At 42.7% G+C, this 19152-nt stretch overlaps 1 protein-coding gene across 11 annotated transcripts in view; it reads right to left on the reverse strand.

Annotated features, from left to right (window-relative positions):
• Positions 1-19152, reverse strand: part of PPIP5K2 (diphosphoinositol pentakisphosphate kinase 2) — a 133599-nt gene that overhangs the window by 19135 nt on the left and 95312 nt on the right. For 6 of the 11 annotated variants that reach the window (XM_044275959.1, XM_044275963.1, XM_044275964.1 and 3 more), the window contains one exon: positions 17109-17172. In XM_044275959.1, coding sequence (XP_044131894.1) covers positions 17109-17172 — 64 coding nt within the window. Of the gene's footprint in view, positions 1-3474; positions 3565-17108; positions 17173-19152 lie in introns of all 11 variants that reach the window. The other 5 variants (XM_044275957.1, XM_044275961.1, XM_044275960.1 and 2 more) reach the window with 1 other exon arrangement.

Below are 19152 nucleotides of genomic sequence, written 5' to 3' on the forward strand. Positions count from 1 at the left end.
ATAATGTGATGTAAACTAACTGTGTCTAAATGACATTTGCCTAAGTGAGAAGGCCCCTTTAATATATCTGTTGGAGTGTTGGCCACGACGCTCTTGCTTATTCCCACCTGAGCCTGCCATGTCTCTTTACTTGTTCTTATGATGCACCATTCCTTTATTATCCCTGCTACGATTTACAAATGAATTTCTATCAGGTTGCAATTAGGGTCCAGTTGGGTGTTACCAGTTGGGGGATGTGTCCCTGCACAGTCTGACACTATCCAATCAATGCTGCCAGTTTACATTTGAAAATACATGTCCAAGTCTGGTGTAGAAAAACATGGTTGACTTCAGCCCTATAAACGACTTGGAAAAAAATGGAATGCAAGCTAGGCTTCATTCCTCAATATCCGTGCCAGGAGTCACTTGTACCATATTCGAGGTTTACCAGAGGTTCATTATGTATGTACATATAAAACTTCCTTGACTTCTAATTTCTATAGATACTATTCAGGGTGTCTGATCACAGCTATTAATTGACAGGTCAATATCCCACATAAGACATTACTGTAAATGTAAAGAGAATAACTTTCTGACAAAAACAAGTAGAATAAAAAAAAATATCGAAAAACATGGACACCTTTCGACCAACTTTGACGATCATTCAAGAGAGGACTGGAGACCGAGCCACTAGACAGCCAGTGGAATACGTGCAGGCTGCAGAAGCTAAACAATTCAACATTTTTAATAAAAACTAATTACGAAAAATGTTGTTCAGCCCAAATCAGACACAATTAAATAAAAAAAATTGTAAAACGTGCTTACAGCACAAGGCCCCATGATAATCAGAATAAAAAAATAAAAAAAGATCTAACTAATGTCAGACTCATTAACGAAGACAGGTCTTCAGACAAAAAAATAAAATAAAATATATATAGTACAGACCAAAAGTTTGGACACACCTTCTCATTCAAAGAGTTTTCTTTATTTTCATGACTATGAACATTGTAGATTCACACTGAAAGCATCAAAACTATGAATTAACACATGTGGAATTATATACATAACAAAAAAGTGTGAAACAACTGAAAATATGTCATATTCTAGGTTCTTCAAAGTAGCCACCTTTTGCTTTGATTACTGCTTTGCACACTCTTGGCATTCTCTTGATGAGCTTCAAGAGGTAGTCACCTGAAATGGTTTTCACTTCACAGGTGTGACCTGTCAGGTTTAATAAGTGGGATTTCTTGCCTTATAAATGGGGTTGGGACCATCAGTTGCGTTGTGGAGAAGTCAGGTGGATACACAGCTGATAGTCCTACTGAATAGACTGTTAGAATTTGTATTATGGCAAGAAAAAAGCAGCTAAGTAAAGAAAAACGAGTGGCCATCACTACTTTAAGAAATGAAGGTCAGTCAGTCTGAAAAATTGGGAAAACTTTGAAAGTGCCACACAGAGTTCTAGCAGCAGACACATATCTAGAACAACTGTTAAGAGGAGACTGTGTGAATCAGGCCTTCATGGTAGAATATCTGCTAGGAAACCACTGCTAAGGATAGGCAACAAGCAGAAGAGACTTGTTTGGGCTAAAGAACACAAGGAATGGACATTAGACCAGTGGAAATCTGTGCTTTGGTCCAATGAGTCCAAATTTGAGATCTTTGGTTCCAACCACCGTGTCTTTGCCCGACGCAGAAAAGGTGAACGGATGGAGTCTACATGCCTGGTTCCCACAGTGAAGCATGGAGGAGGAGGTGTGATGGTGTGGGGGTGCTTTGCTGGTGACACTGTTGGGGATTTATTCCAAATTGAAGGCATACTGAACCAGCATGGCTACCACAGCATCTTGCAGCGGCATGCTATTCCATCCGGTTTGCGTTTAGTTGGACCATCATTTATTTTTCAACAGGACAATGACCCCAAACACACCTCCAGGCTGTGTAAGGGCTATTTGACCATGAAGGAGAGTGATGGGTTGCTGCGCCAGATGACCTGGCCTCCACAGTCACCGGACCTGAACCCAATCGAGATGGTTTGGGGTGAGCTGGACCGCAGAGTGAAGGCAAAAGGGCCAACAAGTGCTAAGCATCTCTGGGAACTCCTTCAAGACTGTTGGAAGACCATTTCAGGTGACTACCTCTTGAAGCTCATCAAGAGAATGCCAAGAGTGTGCAAAGCAGTAATCAAAGCAAAAGGTGGCTACTTTGAAGAACCTAGAATATGACATATTTCCAGTTGTTTCACACTTTTTTGTTATGTATATAATTCCACATGTGTTAATTCATAGTTTTGATGCCTTCAGTGTGAATCTACAATTTTCATAGTCATGAAAATAAAGAAAACTCTTTGAATGAGAAGGTGTGTCTAAACTTTTGGCCTGTACTGTATATATATATATATATATATATATATATATATATATATATCAATGTGTAAATAACCTGTCTATAAGGGCTCGTTCACACGACCGTATGAAGTCCGTGCCCGTGCTGTGGACCGCAAATTGCTGTCCACAATGCACGGGCACCAACTGTGGCCCAGCCACTTGAATGGGTCCGAGATCCCTCTGTTCCACAAAAAGATAGAGCATGTTCTATCTTTTTGCGGAGCGGAGGCACGGAATGGAACCCCAGAAAAGAACTCCGTAGTGTTCCATTTCCGTTTCGCATCTCCGGACCCATTGAAGTGAATTGGTCCGCATCCGTGATGCGGAATGCACAAAATAGTGCCCGTGTATTGCGGATACGCAAATGTGGTCTGCAATACGGCAACGGGTAGCACACGTTCGTGTGAATCAGCCCTAAGGCTCATGAAGCAAATACTTCAGGAGTATGTATGTGTATTAAGCTCCAAAGATGGAAATGGATCCAGATATAACAGGCTAGGATCCGGTCCTCTCCCAAACATACAGCTCCTAGGCAGAGCCTCACAGAAATCAAGGAAACCGGTTCATCTGCTACTGGTTCCCTCCATCTTCAGCGGCAGTAAGGCAGAGGAGCAATGCTTGCGTATTCTGTACTGCAAACAGAGCAGTAAATGAAGGTTTCTAAAGAAATCTGCCTCACGTCCAGTAACAAAGCAGCAGCACTAGTCCACTTTATAAAAAACAAACAAAAACAAAACAAAAAACACTGTAGCAAAAATAACAGACGATCATATAACAGTAAATGTTGCTGGTATATTATACACAGACATCTATATGTATATATTTTTACTAAACTAATGTTCTACCCATTTACACTATTCATATACCTAGGTTATAGCTGCGGGGAACATCTGCTTACATGACGAGGCAGGTACTAATCTAAAGCATTTCTAGATTTTTTGCTGGCAACTATGGGTCCATGAATTACCCAATTTGGTGAAAAACAATGAAAATTCCTTGAATGTAAAAGACAAGAGAGGATCCAGCGTCTGAGCATTCTGAAGCAAGGCCAGTTTTGGGGCACAGCTACCGTGCTGCAGGGAGGATGGAATACCACTAGACCCCTTACCTCGTAGTAGAGCGCTCCCATAGTGGCTTCTGGTTTTACACTTCCCAGAATGAGAATACTTCCTGGATTCTTTTTTCTGTGAGTGAGGGTCTGCAGGGAGACATATTCCAGTGTGACCGGCTACCAAGGAAGTTGTAAGTGTGGAGGGGGAGTCAAAGATGTGGGGTATTTGGCACTTTTCTAAATATTTTCACTGGCAAAAAGTCAGTTCTAGTGGTAGACTGGCAAATCCAATGGAATAGCACACATATCAGGACCACCATTATGGATAAAAAATAAAATAAATAAAATAATGGGAAAAACAAAACAAGGCAATACTTGTAGGACCTGACATTTGAGATATCTATAATGCCCTAGGTGACATAACAGCAAACAAGGTTTCTGTCTTATAACTATTCTATATCTTCAATATTCTTAAAGGGGTTGTCCCACTTTAACAAATGGCATTTATCATGTAGAAAAAGTTAATACAAGCCACTTACTAATGTATTGTGATTGTTCATATTGCCTCCTTTGCTGGCTGGATTCATTTTCCCATCAAATTACACACTGCCCGTTTCCATGGTTACGACCGCCCTGCAATCCAGCAGCAGTGGCCATGCTTGCACCCTATAGGAAAAAGTGTCAGCCTTTCTGGTGGCCCGGGACCACACATAGGCTGGTACTTTTTCCTATACTGTGCAAGCATGGCCACTGCTGCTGGATTGCAGGGCGGTCGTAACCATGGAAACTGGCAGTGTGTAATATGATGGAAAAACAAATCAAGCCAGCAAAGGAGGCAATATGGACAGTCAGACTACATTAATGTCTATTTTATGATAAATGTCATTTGCTGAAGTGAGACAAACCCTTTAAAGAGACAAATACAATACTCTTGTACGCCAATAATATCTAAACATTTTCAAGCTGCTAATAACATGCGACATTGATAGTTTCCTCAAGGCTATAACAGATCTATTTAAATGAGAACATATCATAGCTTCCATGGTGGCCTCAAACTGCTCACCCCTGCCTCAAAGTGGAAAAACTGTTCCTACAGATATGCATTTTGCTGCATTAGGGTGGAGGATAGGAGTACTACTATACCACTGCGGATCCATTCTGGAAAAAGAAAGGGCTGGGTCAGATGAAATTCAACATATCTTTGCTTTCCCCAGGAGGAGATCAATGTAGACACAACCACAACACTTGGTCAGATCTCGTGGCCCTCAACTAGGGAGCAGGAAGAATAGACCACCACTCACCGCTTGTGAATATTGTAGACTTATTTCAAAGTTCACATCAGTATCAAACTTGTGATAGAAGCTGAAACGCCCCACAAGTCTGATGCCCATGTGAACTTTGGAATAAGTCTACAGTAATTGTTAGCAGTGTGTGCTGGTCTTTTTTCTTCTCCCCAACAGAAGATGTCAGAGTATAAACTGTGTCTACGGATCTCAGGTAACTTGGTGGCTTCTATATACAAACATGTATTTGTGTATAATCCGCTTTGGCCTTTTTTGGCCATCTGGGACCATTTAGTGAATGCAACTGAGAAAGACATTGTACAGATGCACTAACACAAAGGGTTAGGTTCCCATTTGCCGGGGAGGTTCATTAGGAGCAGCCATCACAGAGACCAGCAAAAATGCAGGGCGAAATACATGTGGCGCTTATTTGTCAGACAGAATGACGGGCGACTGGGACAGACTGAAAACTAAAAGTGGCCCTGGAAAAAAAACTAAAAACTAAAAGTGGCCCCATATTGTAAGAGTGTTCAAACTGATAGAATGAGGGGCCACAGAAGTGTAGGGGGGAGGGGTTATGAGCAATACCATAGCGCAAAATACCATCCCATCAGAACCATATATCACAGTGCAGCACAATATATTGCCCCAAAATCTGCCTTTTTGTGGTGTCCGTCAATAGATGCCATTTTCTGTCCTCTTCCACCAGTTGTCTCTGATTAAGGGATGAGGTGTGGACCACAGCAATTGAATTCAGGTGGGCATATGCTGTCACTGACCAGATATACAAGTACCCGATTCTCACAGCTTTAATTACCGCTGAGAGCGCATCATGTCATCAGCCCACCGGGAAATTTCCCTGTAAGGTCTATGGTCAATCTGCCCCTGACGGGCACCATAATGAGAGCCTCAGGAACCACACTGTAGTCATTGGGGTCAGCCATATGTTTCTAGCCCAGAAGAGAAAACCAGAAACATGCTACAGATGTGAACCTAGCCTTACAGCTTTCATTTAGGAACACCACTTCTGTAACACATGATGAATGCTTTTTAGTCTATTTCCTACAGAGACTTAAGAAAAAGTGCAGCAAGAATAGCAAATGCCAGAGGTCTTAACCGAACATCAAGAAAAGACAATTACTGTGCAGAAGGAAGGGCTATGTTCTGGTGGCCACCATGCCAGTGCTGCAGTTATCATTCATTTCTGACTGCATATAACCGTTTTGGCCACCATGCTGCTCTCACAGCTCCTAGATATGCAGGCCAAGCTTTTCCAGTATACTTTTACATATAAAATATTATTTGTGGTCTTCTCAAAAGGAGAAGTCACAACAGATCTGTAGATGGTGAAAGGAAAAGGAAGCCCCAACTAGGGCTCCCACCTCACTGATGGAGCTCAGTTCACCTGTGGTACATGATGCTTTAGCCCTAAACGGGGACTTGGGGAGCTGAAATGTACTTATATGTACATCTTTAGTTGAGCATCTTGTAGATACTATGAGCTACAGGTACAATCTCGGTAAACCACACACTATGTGATAATACTTCGTACAATAACCCAGAGGAGGCTTCCTACACTCTTCCCCTGCACTCACAAAACAGGCCTCATAGAAGTGAATGGCTTTCAAACGTGATATACAGAAAAGGGGACTTTTATTCTGATAAGCTCAAAAAACATTTTTGAAAAACAAGATAATGGAAATTTGGTAAACCTAACCAAAAGTCCTACTACTGGGGTATCTGGGAGCCAAGACCATTGCCAAGGTCCTATAATGACTGGAGCCAGGTACTCGGTTCCAACAGACTTGATAGATGCACGTGGTTACGTTTCTCCAAAGTAAGCAGTGACGAGTTACACCACTGAAGAAATAAAAGACACTTCAATTATGGCTTGGATTTTGCTTACTACAAGTGAAATGAAGAGCTATAAAAGCAGATAAACCCAAACTATAGGGGGGAAAAAGGAGCAGAAAAAGAAAAATGCTAATTGAGATGCAGAAAAACAGAAGGTGGCACAGAATTATACAGAACCAAGTCTTAAACTGTTAAAGGTGCTAAAATGTGCACAAAACACCCAAAATACACATGATTATATTCACATCTGAAAGATGTGAATCCTTATTTCCATGAAGTGCTGGGTGAAAGAGGTGGGGGTAGACACACTGAGCAACGTGTAGGCATATAAGGCAATGGTGTCCACATTTAAAGCGTCCGATAAGGGAAAATCTAATTTGCTGCGGTTGCCCTGCAACTCCATCAGCAGAATATAGACTAGCATCTACAGTAACTGCAGATGGACTATAGGGACTATGATATCCCTGCATCTTACACCAATAAAGTTGTGTTATCTGTCACTCCATTCTATACACTGATCTTCACCAAAAGGTAAACTCTGGCGAGATGTCTTAATTTACTGGAGCTTCCCTAAAGAATCTCATACTCAGGGAAATTTATTGAGGCAATTTATTGTATAAACCCCCAGCTTCTAAAGCGGTGGCATGTACATTCACATTTCATCCACTCATGCCTGAAGAAGAGCAATAACATGCCCGAAATGTTCAGCTCCAATGTGCTTTACAAGCTGGAGGTGTACAAAAATAAAAAGGATTCCTTTTAGGGTAAAATAGCACTTGGACTTCTGCTGTATGGTAACGAATAGGGATGAGCGAGACTCTGCAAAGCAACAACTTGGGCTCACCGGAGCCAATACATTCTAATACTGTACGGGGCTCCTGCTCCGTACAGTGTTGGAACAAAGTTTTATGCGAATCGACTTCGGATATTTCATCTGAAGTTGATTCGCTCATCCCTAGTAACCAACTTGCATTGGATTCAGGATGCTCCCCAACTATAATGAGGAAGGTAAACATGTGGCTATATAAGGTCCTATTTTGGAAAAGGGGAACTTGTGTTAAATTTGAGAAGATCTGGGCCTCATGGCTTGCACTCCAGGGTTAGCCGTATTTTTGTTCTACATCGAAGGGTGGAAGTCAAATAGCTACATCTGAGGTTTTTGGAGGAGTAGGAGCATGCAGTGGGACATTTTTGATTCTTTGTGTTCCTTGATTTTTTATTGACCAGAATGGGGAGGGCGGGGTGCCGTTATGACTGCTACTTATAGCCTTGGCTATTATGTGGCTTGGTTTTAAAACCAATAAAAATGATCTGATAAAAAAGGACCTTTGAGTGCTGTCTCTACTACAGAACTAGGACTTACTGTAGACACGTGCACCAATAGATAGAACATTGAGAAGTGCTGTTGTCCAACCTCCGGAGTTTTTTTTCACCCTTTCTGCTTGAAAATAAGCTTCCAGCTCCCTGTTTTAAAGGGCTTCAGTATTAAAACTGGCTGATATTAGCAAGGTGCTAATGTCAGCTGCACCTAACTCTGCTATTCTTGTGATTATTCATGCCCCCATTACTGTAGAATTCTTACTTTTATAATATGTAAATGAGCCTCTAGGAGCAGGGGGGAGGGGGGGGGGGGCGTTGCTCCTGCACCTAGAGGCTCCCGTCTCCCACCTCAAGTCACGCCTTTCAAGTGTTGATTGACAGGGCCCAGGCATCGTTCGCATCCTTCTGCCTGCCTTGGGGAAATCTCACGCCGTTCAGTATTCTGTGCAGGCACGGTAAGGGAGGGACGCTCGCAGGCTGCCAGCTTCATCACCGCGCCTGCGCAGAAAACCGAACGGCGCAAGATTTCCACAGGGCAGGCAGAAGGATGCGAACGATGCCTGGCCCTGTCAATCAATACTTGGAAGGTGTGACTTGAGGTGGGAGACGGGAGCCTCTAGGTGCAGGAGCAACGCCCCCCCCCCCTCCCCCCTGCTCCTAGAGGCTCATTTACATATTATAAAAGTAAGAATTCTACAGTAACGGGGGCACAGATAATCTTTAGAATAGCAGAGTTAGGTGCAGATGACATTAGCACATCCCTAATATCAGCCAGTTTAATACTGAAAATTCTAGTAACAGAAACCATTTAATTGGGAGGTGGTCATTCATGTCCAGTCACCTTCTATCCACAATGGTCACTTGCCACGCTGTCATAAAAGTGCAATCACAAGAAAACCACTTTAGTGTGCTGTATTTGCTAAATTTTATTGCTTGCATTGATTTCCATTAAAAGCCCCCCAGGACTACAAAAGAGGGCTGCTTTATTCCAAAAACAGTGCCACCCCTGTCCATGGGTTGTATATTGCAGCTAAGCACAACTGAAGTGAATGGGGCTCAGCTGTAATACCACACATAACCTACGGACAGGGGTGGTGCTGTTTATGGAAGAAAGCAGCCATCTTTCTGTAGCCCTGCAGAACCCATTGAAGCCAAATCACTGGTAACAACCAATATTAGTATAGAAAGTAATGCCTATCAATGTGTCTGCTCTCCTGTAAATGTGGCTCCAATCTCACTTCAAGAATGCACAGAAGGGGCAGGGAAGAGGGAACAGAAGCTGGGAAGAATCATATGTCCTGTATATACACATTTCTGGATCTATATTACAGGGGGTGGATGACAGACTTTGTACTTCATTCAATTCAGTTTTCTTAATTAGTAGAACATATCATTAAACACAGAACAAGCTTCACTGAATGAGTTAAAGTGATCCTGTCACCACCAATCTGCCGACAGCATGTTACAAAGCAGGGGGAGCTGAGCAGATTGATATGTAGTTTTGTGGGAAAAGATTCAGGAAAATATTAAATTTATACCATTAAAATCTCTGCTCTTTCTGAGCTCAGTTGTACATAGGGAGGCGTTATCAGTGATTGATAGCATTCCCTATGTAAAGGGGCATTCACATGACTTTCCGTTCTGCATCTGAACCGCATTATTTTGCAGATGTAATCTAGACCCATTCATTTCAACGGGGCTGCAAAAGATGTGGACAGCACACCGCGTGCTTCTGCATCCATGAGTCCATTCCGCAGCCCGTAAAAAAATAAAAAAATAGAACAAGAAGAGGCATATGTTAGACAGTGTAGGACCTGCGGAAAGGTAAAATGTGGGATGCACATAGCCGGTATCCGCGATTTGAGGAACGCAAAATGGATACGGTTGTGTGAATGCCTTCTAATACATAGATGTCAGTTACTGAAAAGAAGGCCTCATGTACAGCTCAACTCAGAAGGAGCAGAGACTTACAGGGGTTATCCAGGAATTGAAATGGATGACCTATCCTCAGGCTAGGCCATCATTATCATATGGGCAGGGGTCCGAATCACGACACCACCACAGATCAGCTGTTTCGGGGAGACGCTCTGGTCAGCACAGCTGGCTCCCAGCAGCTCTCCATGCACAGCACCTTACATCCTATAGTGGCTGTGCTTGGTATTGCAGCTCAGGACCATACACTTCAATGAGGCCGACCCGCAACTAGGCTATGTGTCCGATGTACGGCGATGTCAGATGGCCTAGGAAGAGGCCACAGCGATCACAGAGCGCCTCCTTTTCTGACAGCTGATTGCCTGGGTCTCGGAACCCTGCCGATCAAATATTGATGACCTATGCACATTACTGAAGAACCTCTTTAAATGTATAAATTATAAGCGTTGCTCAATCTTTTCCCATCAAAAAAAAGATACAAATCCGCTCAGCTCCTCCTGCTCTATAACAGTCCGCTTGCAGACCGCATTTACGTGGTGACATGTTCCCTTCACTACATCTTCATTCAACATGCTGATATCCCGCACCCCACGTCCTAACCACGGACCGTAAATGAAGATGTCAGTCCTGTGATCATTTCTAAAGGGTTCTCAGTTAACTTACAAAAACACCTGTGAAATTTATATATATATATATATATATATATATATATATATATATATATATATATATATATATATACACATATACACACACACACACACCAACATGTGAACAAGATATAAACTGAGGACAATGCTTTAGGAAAGCTGACTTTTTTTTGTTAAATACAATATTTTCCGAACTCTCCTGAGGCCCGAATTAATTCTTGAAAAAAAAAAAAATGGCTCTAAAAATGCCATAAAACAGCCTTTTCATTTTAATGGGAAGCAGCACTTGCTCTTTTGCAGCGCATGCCCTATCTTGGGGCGGAATCCTCACTGAATCTCGCTCAGTGCGTTTTGCAGTTTCTGTGAGGATTTCTGGCAAAAACCACAAGCTAAAAATGCAGTTTTGTACTGAAAGAAACACCCAAATGGTCTAAAAAAAAAAAAAAAAAGCCTTTAAAACTGCGCAAAAAACGCACGGATTCCGCATTGGATTTTGTAGGTGGATTTTCAAAATCTGTCATGTTAACACACCCTTACGCTTTGCTGCTTGCACATGGAGGTCATAAAACACTGACAAGTAGAACATGACGTTGACTGAATAAAAAACAACCAACCACTTTACGATAGCCGTGGTTCACCTGATAGAACACGGTTTATCTTTTGTTGATCAGAGTTCTGATGCAAAATAGTCCTTTGGTGCAATGGCGGCGTCAACTAATTTCACTGAAAAAGATATATACGTGGTTTACGTCCCACTATGGAATACAAATCACGGACTGAAGGGACGTTCTAACAAAACAGCTAAAATCAATCTTTATTAAAGCTCTCTAAAATACTAAACGGGAGGATGAACTCTACCCTAACTGAAACCCTCATGGTGGATCTGCCCACAACACAAAAAATGACTGACCCTTAAATAACCCACCGGTCCGCTATGACGCTCCTGGACCAGTGTATGCAGTCCGCGTGGTGTGAATACGAATCAACCATGTAAGCAGGGAATGCACCCCAAGCTAGTGTTGTATCCAGCAGTGCATAGTGCCACCCTTTCTATGCTTACTCACAAACCACACAATAGTGCTGTTACATCATGTACCTGGCATCTTGGCTAGCTGAATAGCCAACTGCCCAGGATATACAACACCAGTTGATAAACATCTGCCCACACCAAGGCAGTTAGCGGGTAACAAACGCACGTGTCCACTGTCGTATTACTGGGCACGCGCACACAGCGACTGCGGTGTGAGCACGAATCACCTTGGATATCTAGCTGCCTGCATTTATATTGCCCCCACTAGCTGCTCAACGCGTTTCGCCATTCCTGGCACGTCAGGAGCAACGCGCATATGGGGTGTGGACAGACAACATGTAAGCCGCCAACCTCGTGTCCTGAGGCCACGGCAACAGAGCTATCACGGCCATTCTAGCGCTGTGGCTTACATGGTTGATTGGTGTCCACACCACGCTGACTGCATACACTGGTCCATGAGCCTCATAGCGGACCCGTGGGTTATTTGAGGGTCAGTCATTTTTTGTGTTGTGGGCAGATGTTTATCAAGCAAGAGGGTTTCAGTTTGGGTAGAGTTCATCCTCCCTTTTAGTATTTTAGAGAGCTTTAATAAAGATCGATTTTAGCTGTTTTGTTAGAACGTCCCTTCAGTCAGTGATTCGCAATGGCGGTGTCGCCACTGCTTTTGTTGCACACAAGCTCCACTCCTTTCTCTGGCCAGCCCTGCCCTTGCTGAATTGGCACTTCCTGGTCCTGCCAATCAAAGCAGCGAGAGAGGGGCTGGCCACAGAAAGGAGCAGGGCTTGGATGCAATAAGAGCAATGGTGACACCCTCATTGCACCAAAGGCCTAATCTGCATATTAGGAAAACGTATCAGAGCTCTGGAACAGAGCCTCAGATCAACAAAAGAAAAACAACGTTTTAATCAGGTGAACCACAGCTGTGTGTCTATGCAAGCAGTTGGATATGGAGGTCGCTGGTGACAGATTCCCTTTAAACTGCTGTGATATGAAGGAAGTACACCAATTGTGTCTCCCCTGCAGATTCTACTATGCAGGCTGTTTACTTGTTGAAATCAGGGCGCCACAAATTGTTTTATCTCATTGTAATAACTAGGAATGTTAAAGGGCACCTGCCAGGAGATGCACGCTGCCAAAACCTCCCTACAGATAGTTCTGCTTTATCCTGAAATGTTGCAGCATTTCAGAGAAAATATAGGGGGACATTTATCAAAAGGTTTACGCCACTATTGCAGCGTTAAAAAGTTGCAAATTATAACGCATGTAATATTTGCGCCATAATTTGTGACTTTTTCAGCTTCTCAACACTTTTCTAAAGTGAAAGAAAAGGGCCAACTTAGAGGGAGGGGGAGGGGCCTATTTTGACCCACCGGATTTACTATAACTTGCACCAGAAACTTGTGTAAGGTATAGTTCTAGTCTGTGCCATCTTACTGCAACGTAGGGGGATCAAGACTGCCAGTCTTGATAAATGCCCCCCATAGTTTCCAAATGAGCCAGAAACAGGGAGCAGAGTCCTCTGGACAGCTCCCCTCTGGCTTCTCTCAGTCCTGCCTCTTTCGTTATACACAAATAGTCAATCAAGTTGAGCTGGCTAGAGAAGCCATTGGGGAGCCGCCCAGATAATTAACTCCCCGTTCCCAGTTAGTTTCAACGTAAGGGTCCATTCAGATGACCGTAAGGGTTCTGTGCCCATACTGTAGCCCGCAAACAACAAGGGCACAATATACAGGCACCAGCCATGTGCACTCCGTGGTGTGGATGTGGACCCTGTGGGCTTTCGGGTCCATGCCTCTGCACTGCAAAAGATAGGACATGTCTTATCTTTTGCCATATCTTGCGGATAGAAGACCCATTCAAGTCAATGGGTCCACATCTGCACCATGGAGTGCACATGGCTGGTGCCCGTGCATTGCGGACCACTATTTGCAGTCCACAGCATGGGTATGGCACCCTTACGTTCTTCTGAATGGACCCTAAATCATAGCTTTCTGTAATGAGGGGACCTGTATGGGCAGCACACAATGCCATTTGTCCCATATAACAGATGCAACCGAAGAATCCTCATATATATATATATATATATATATACAGACGTGGACAAAATTGTTGGTACCCTTTGGTCAATGAAAGAAAAAGTCACAATGGTCACAGAAATAACTTTAATCTGACAAAAGTAATAATAAATTAAAATTCTATAAATGTTAACCAATGAAAGTCAGACATTGTTTTTCAACCATGCTTCAACAGAATTATGTAAAAAAATAAACTCATGAAACCGGCATGGACAAAAATGATGGTACCCCTAACTTAATATTTTGTTGCGCAACCTTTTGAGGCAATCACTGCAATCAAACGCTTCCTGTAACTGTCAATGAGACATCTGCACCTCTCAGCAGGTATTTTGGCCCACTCCTCATGAGCAAACTGCTCCAGTTGTGTCCGGTTTGAAGGGTGCCTTTTCCAGACTGCATGTTTCAGCTCCTTCCAAAGATGCTCAATAGGATTGAGGTCAGGGCTCATAGAAGGCCACTTTAGAATAGTCCAATTTTTTCCTCTTAGCCATTCTTGGGTGTTTTTAGCGGTGTGTTTTGGGTCATTGTCCTGTTGCAAGACCCATGACCTGCGACTGAGACCAAGCTTTCTGACACTGGCTAGTACATTTCTCTCTAGAATTCCTTGATAGTCTTGAGATTTCATTGTACCCTGCACAGATTCAAGACACCCTGTGCCAGACGCAGCAAAGCAGCCCCAGAACATAACAGAGCCTCCTCCATGTTTCACAGTAGGGACAGTGTTCTTTTCTTGATATGCTTCATTTTTTCGTCTGTGAACATACAGCTGATGTGCCTTGGCAAAAACTTCGATTTTTGTCTCATCTGTCCACAGGACATTCTCCCAGAAGCTTTGTGGCTTGTCAACATGTAGTTTGGCATATTCCAGTCTTGCTTTTTTATGATTCGTTTTCAACAATGGTGTCCTCCTTGGTCGTCTCCCATGTAGTCCACTTTGGCTCAAACAACGACGGATGGTGCGATCTGACACTGATGTTCCTTGAGCATGAAGTTCACCTTGAATCTCTTTAGAAGTCTTTCTAGGCTCTTTTGTTACCATTCGGATTATCCGTCTCTTAGATTTGTCATCAATTTTCCTCCTGCGGCCACGTCCAGGGAGGTTGGCTACAGTCCCATGGATCTTAAACTTATGAATAATATGTGCAACTGTACTCACAGGAACATCTAGTTGCTTGGAGATGGTCTTATAGCCTTTACCTTTAACATGCTTGTCTATAATTTTCTTTCTGATCTCTTGAGACAGCTCTTTCCTTTGCTTCCTCTGGTCCATGTCGAGTGTGGTACACACCATATCACCAAACAACACAGTGATTACCTGGAGCCATATATATAGGCCCAATGGCTGATTACAAGGTTGTAGACACCTGTGATGCTAATTAGTGGACACACCTTGAATTAACATGTCCCTTTGGTCACATTATGTTCTGTGTTTTCTAGGGGTACCATCATTTTTGTCCATGCCTGTTTCATGAGTTTATTTTTTTACATAATTCTGTTGAAGCATGGTTGAAAAACAATGTCTGACTTTCATTGGTTAACATTTATAGAATTTTAATTTATTATTACTTTTGTCAGATTAAAGTTATTTCTGTGACCATTGTGACTTTTTCTTTCATTGACCAAAGGGTACCAACAATTTTGTCCACGTCTGTATATATACAGTGGGGGAAATAATTATTTGACCCCTCACTGATTTTGTAAGTTTGTCCAATGACAAAGAAATGAAAAGTCTCAGAACAGTATCATTTCAATGGTAGGTTTATTGTAACAGTGGCAGATAGCACATCAAAAGGAAAATCGAAAAAATAACTTTAAATAAAAGATAGCAACTGATTTGCATTTCATTGAGTGAAATAAGTATTTGAACCCTCTAACAAAAAAAGACTTAATACTTGGTGGAAAAACCCTTGTTTGCAAGCACAGAGGTCAAACGTTTCTTGTAATTGATGACCAAGTTTGCGCACATTTTAGGAGGAATGTTGGTCCACTCCTCTTTGCAGATCATCTCTAAATCCCTAAGGTTTCGAGGCTGTCTCTGTGCAACTCTGAGCTTGAGCTCCCTCCATAGGTTTTCGATTGGATTAAGGTCCGGGGACTGACTAGGCCACTCCATGACCTTAATGTGCTTCTTCTTGAGCCACTCCTTTGTTGCCTTTGCTGTATGTTTTGGGTCATTGTCGTGCTGGAACACCCATCCACGACCCATTTTCAGTTTCCTGGCAGAGGGAAGGAGGTTGTCGCTCAGGATTTCACGATACATGGCTCCGTCCATTTTCCCGTTTATGCGAATAAGTTGTCCTGTGCCCTTAGCAGAAAAACACCCCCAAAGCAAAATGTTTCCACCCCCATGCTTGACGGTGGGGACGGTGTTTTGGGGGTCATAGGCAGCATTTTTCTTCCTCCAAACACAGCGAGTTGAGTTAATGCCAAAGAGCTCTATTTTGGTCTCATCAGACCACAGCACCTTCTCCCAGTCACTCTCTGAATCATTCAGGTGTTCATTGGCAAACTTCAGACGGGCCTGCACATGTGCCTTCCTGAGCAGGGGGACCTTGCGAGCCCTGCAGGATTTTAATCCATTGCGGTGTAATGTGTTTCCAATGGTTTTCTTGGTGACTGTGGTCCCTGCTAATTTGAGGTCATTAACTAACTCCTCCCGTGTAGTTCTAGGATGCTTTTTCACCTTTCTCAGAACCATTGACACCCCACGAGGTGAGATCTTGCGTGGAGCCCCAGAGCGAGGTCGATTGATGGTCATTTTGTGCTCCTTCCATTTTCGAACAATCGCACCAACAGTTGTCACCTTCTCTCCCAGCTTCTTGCTAATGGTTTTGTAGCCCATTCCAGCCTTGTGCAGGTCTACAATTTTGTCTCTGACATCCTTGGACAGCTCTTTGGTCTTTCCCATGTTGGAGAGTTTGGAGTCTGCTTGATTGATTGATTCTGTGGACAGGTGTCTTTTATACAGGTGACTAGTTAAGACAGGTGTCCTTAATGAGGGTGACTAATTGAGTAGAAGTGTCTAACCACTCTGTGGGAGCCAGAACTCTTAATGGTTGGTAGGGGTTCAAATACTTATTTCACTCAATGAAATGCAAATCAGTTGCTATCTTTTATTTAAAGTTATTTTTTCGATTTTCCTTTTGATGTGCTATCTGCCACTGTTACAATAAACCTACCATTGAAATGATACTGTTCTGAGACTTTTCATTTCTTTGTCATTGGACAAACTTACAAAATCAGTGAGGGGTCAAATAATTATTTCCCCCACTGTATATATATATATATATAATTTTTTTTTTTTTTTTTTTTTCATTAATTATTTCGTTATTGAATTAGTTACATTTTGAAGACAGTTTTTTTATATAAATGAGCAGCAACATCATTTGGTATCAAAAAGCACAGCCACGTATTAAGTATTGCTTGTCACTGCCATGCTTAAGATGCATTTTATTTTAATTTTTTTATTGTGCAGTGGGTTAAAAAAAATGCTCAGCTTGTTAGCATTGTCCCAATCTAATAACATGATTTAGGAAAGTATACTTACCTAAACCGCTGTGCTTCTGCTCCAGGAGTCGGCCTGCTCTTAGATGGCCATTATCTGATAGTACCTGGAAAGAGATTTGGTTTCTGGTTAGATACATTGGAACAAACCAGCGACATAAGGCAACCCATCTCAGACATGTAATGTTAATACGTGATGCATGATGCAGGTTAGTGGGAGAGGAACATCGTCATGCAACATTTCCCTTCTGAGAGAAGTCCACTTCACAGATGAGACCTGTGGTGATGGAGTGATGCAAAGCAAGCACTAAAATATCGTCAGACACAAAAGTTACATTCTGATGTGGGGAAATAAAGCGGATAACTGGACAGACTTCACACTGCAAACAATAGGCTCAATTCAAGAACATATCCTGTATGAAAAGAAATTCAAAGAAAAGCTGGAGGCAGGCAACTCAGCAATGCCAAAACACAAGGCCTATAAAAAGAGGAACATGTTACAGGCTGCACCCAATGCAAAGCATATACCCAGTTCCTGAAAAGGAATAGGGCATGTTTACCAGAACCTCTTCCATTCTACATAGCCATCTATAATGAAGTGAACGGCTGGAAATCAGGTTGCATAATCTGAGCCTCAGGTTGGCCGTTCACTACAGGTCAGCCCAGTAATGGCCCAGATAAGGACATAAGGCACGTATCTTCTACAAATCAGTGAGGTAGTTCTTCTTGATCAGGGACAGAAGACACCTTCCTTTGCTGGTCAGCACTGACCAAAAGCCGTAGTTCCAAATGGTGAGGCAATGGACACACAGACCATAAAAGTCCACTGCACCATTAGTCCACTCCATAATGGTTTGATGGCTCAGGGACGGGATAACTTGGATCATTGAGGGAACCATGACAATCCTACATTGCACCATAACATTTGGGCGGAGTAGGTCTAGTCATGTGTCTACAAAATTATCTCAATTAAAAAAATAAAATAAAAAATACAACTACAACAAAAAGAAAAAAAATCTTCAATAAGGGTCTCCATCAACCACATAGACTTTTTACCACGTGGCAGCCTGCACGCTCGTCTGCCACCCTATTCAAAACCTTCCTCATCGCTGTCATGTGGTGGCCAAGAGATCATACGTTTATCACCTATTCATGTTCTTCGTAGGATTAACCTTTTAAAAGGTAATTGGCCACAATAAAGCCTTGGCACTCAGCAGTCATGCTGTAGTAGGACCCAAAACAAGAAGCTCATGAAAGAGAAGGGCTAGGGTTCATTGTAGGGGCAATTATTGCTATTAAAAGTGGTGTGTCCAGTTATTAAAAAGCATCTGTCAGCAGATTTGTACCTATGAACCTGGCTGACCTGTTACATGTGCAGCTGAAGACATCTGTGTTGGTCCTATGTTCATATGTGCCCGCATTGCTGAGAAAATGATGTTTTAATATATGCAGATGAGCCTCTAGGAGCCTCTAGGGGGTGTTGCGGGTTACACCTAGAGGATCTGCTCTCTCTGCAACTGCTAAACCCTCTGCACCGATGGACAGGGACGTAAAAGCGTCATCGCACCTGGCGGCCCTGTCAATCAAAGGGAAGAGGGGGTGTCAGTTGCAGAGAGAACAGAGCCTCTAGGTGTAACGACAACGCCCCCGTTGCTCCTAGAGGCTCAATTGCATATATTAAAACTTCATTTTTCTCAGCAATGCGGGCACATATGAACAACAGGTCAGCCAGTATCATAGGTACAAATCTGCCAACAGATGCCCTTTAAGATTAAAATAAATCTCCAGTTATAAGTAATGTCCCGTAAGGCTACATTCACATGTCAAGTGGCCATGTCTAACAGCCATTAAAAACCGGTACACTTGTGCAATATAGCCTTTTAGGGGTTAAAAAATAAATACCTCATCCACTTACACGTGCAGAGGCAGTCGTTCCTCTATTGATTTTGAAAGACCTGTGCTCAAGTGTCATGTCACCAAGCGATCTTGAGCGCAGGTCCTTCAGAACCAAGAGAAGAGCAACTGCCTTTGTGCATGTGCACATGGATGAGTTAAGTAATTTTTCTTTATTTATTTGCTAAAATACA

The sequence above is a fragment of the Bufo gargarizans genome, chromosome 1, assembly GCF_014858855.1.
Source record: "Bufo gargarizans isolate SCDJY-AF-19 chromosome 1, ASM1485885v1, whole genome shotgun sequence".
In the NCBI taxonomy this organism is placed as follows: Eukaryota; Metazoa; Chordata; class Amphibia; order Anura; family Bufonidae; genus Bufo; species Bufo gargarizans.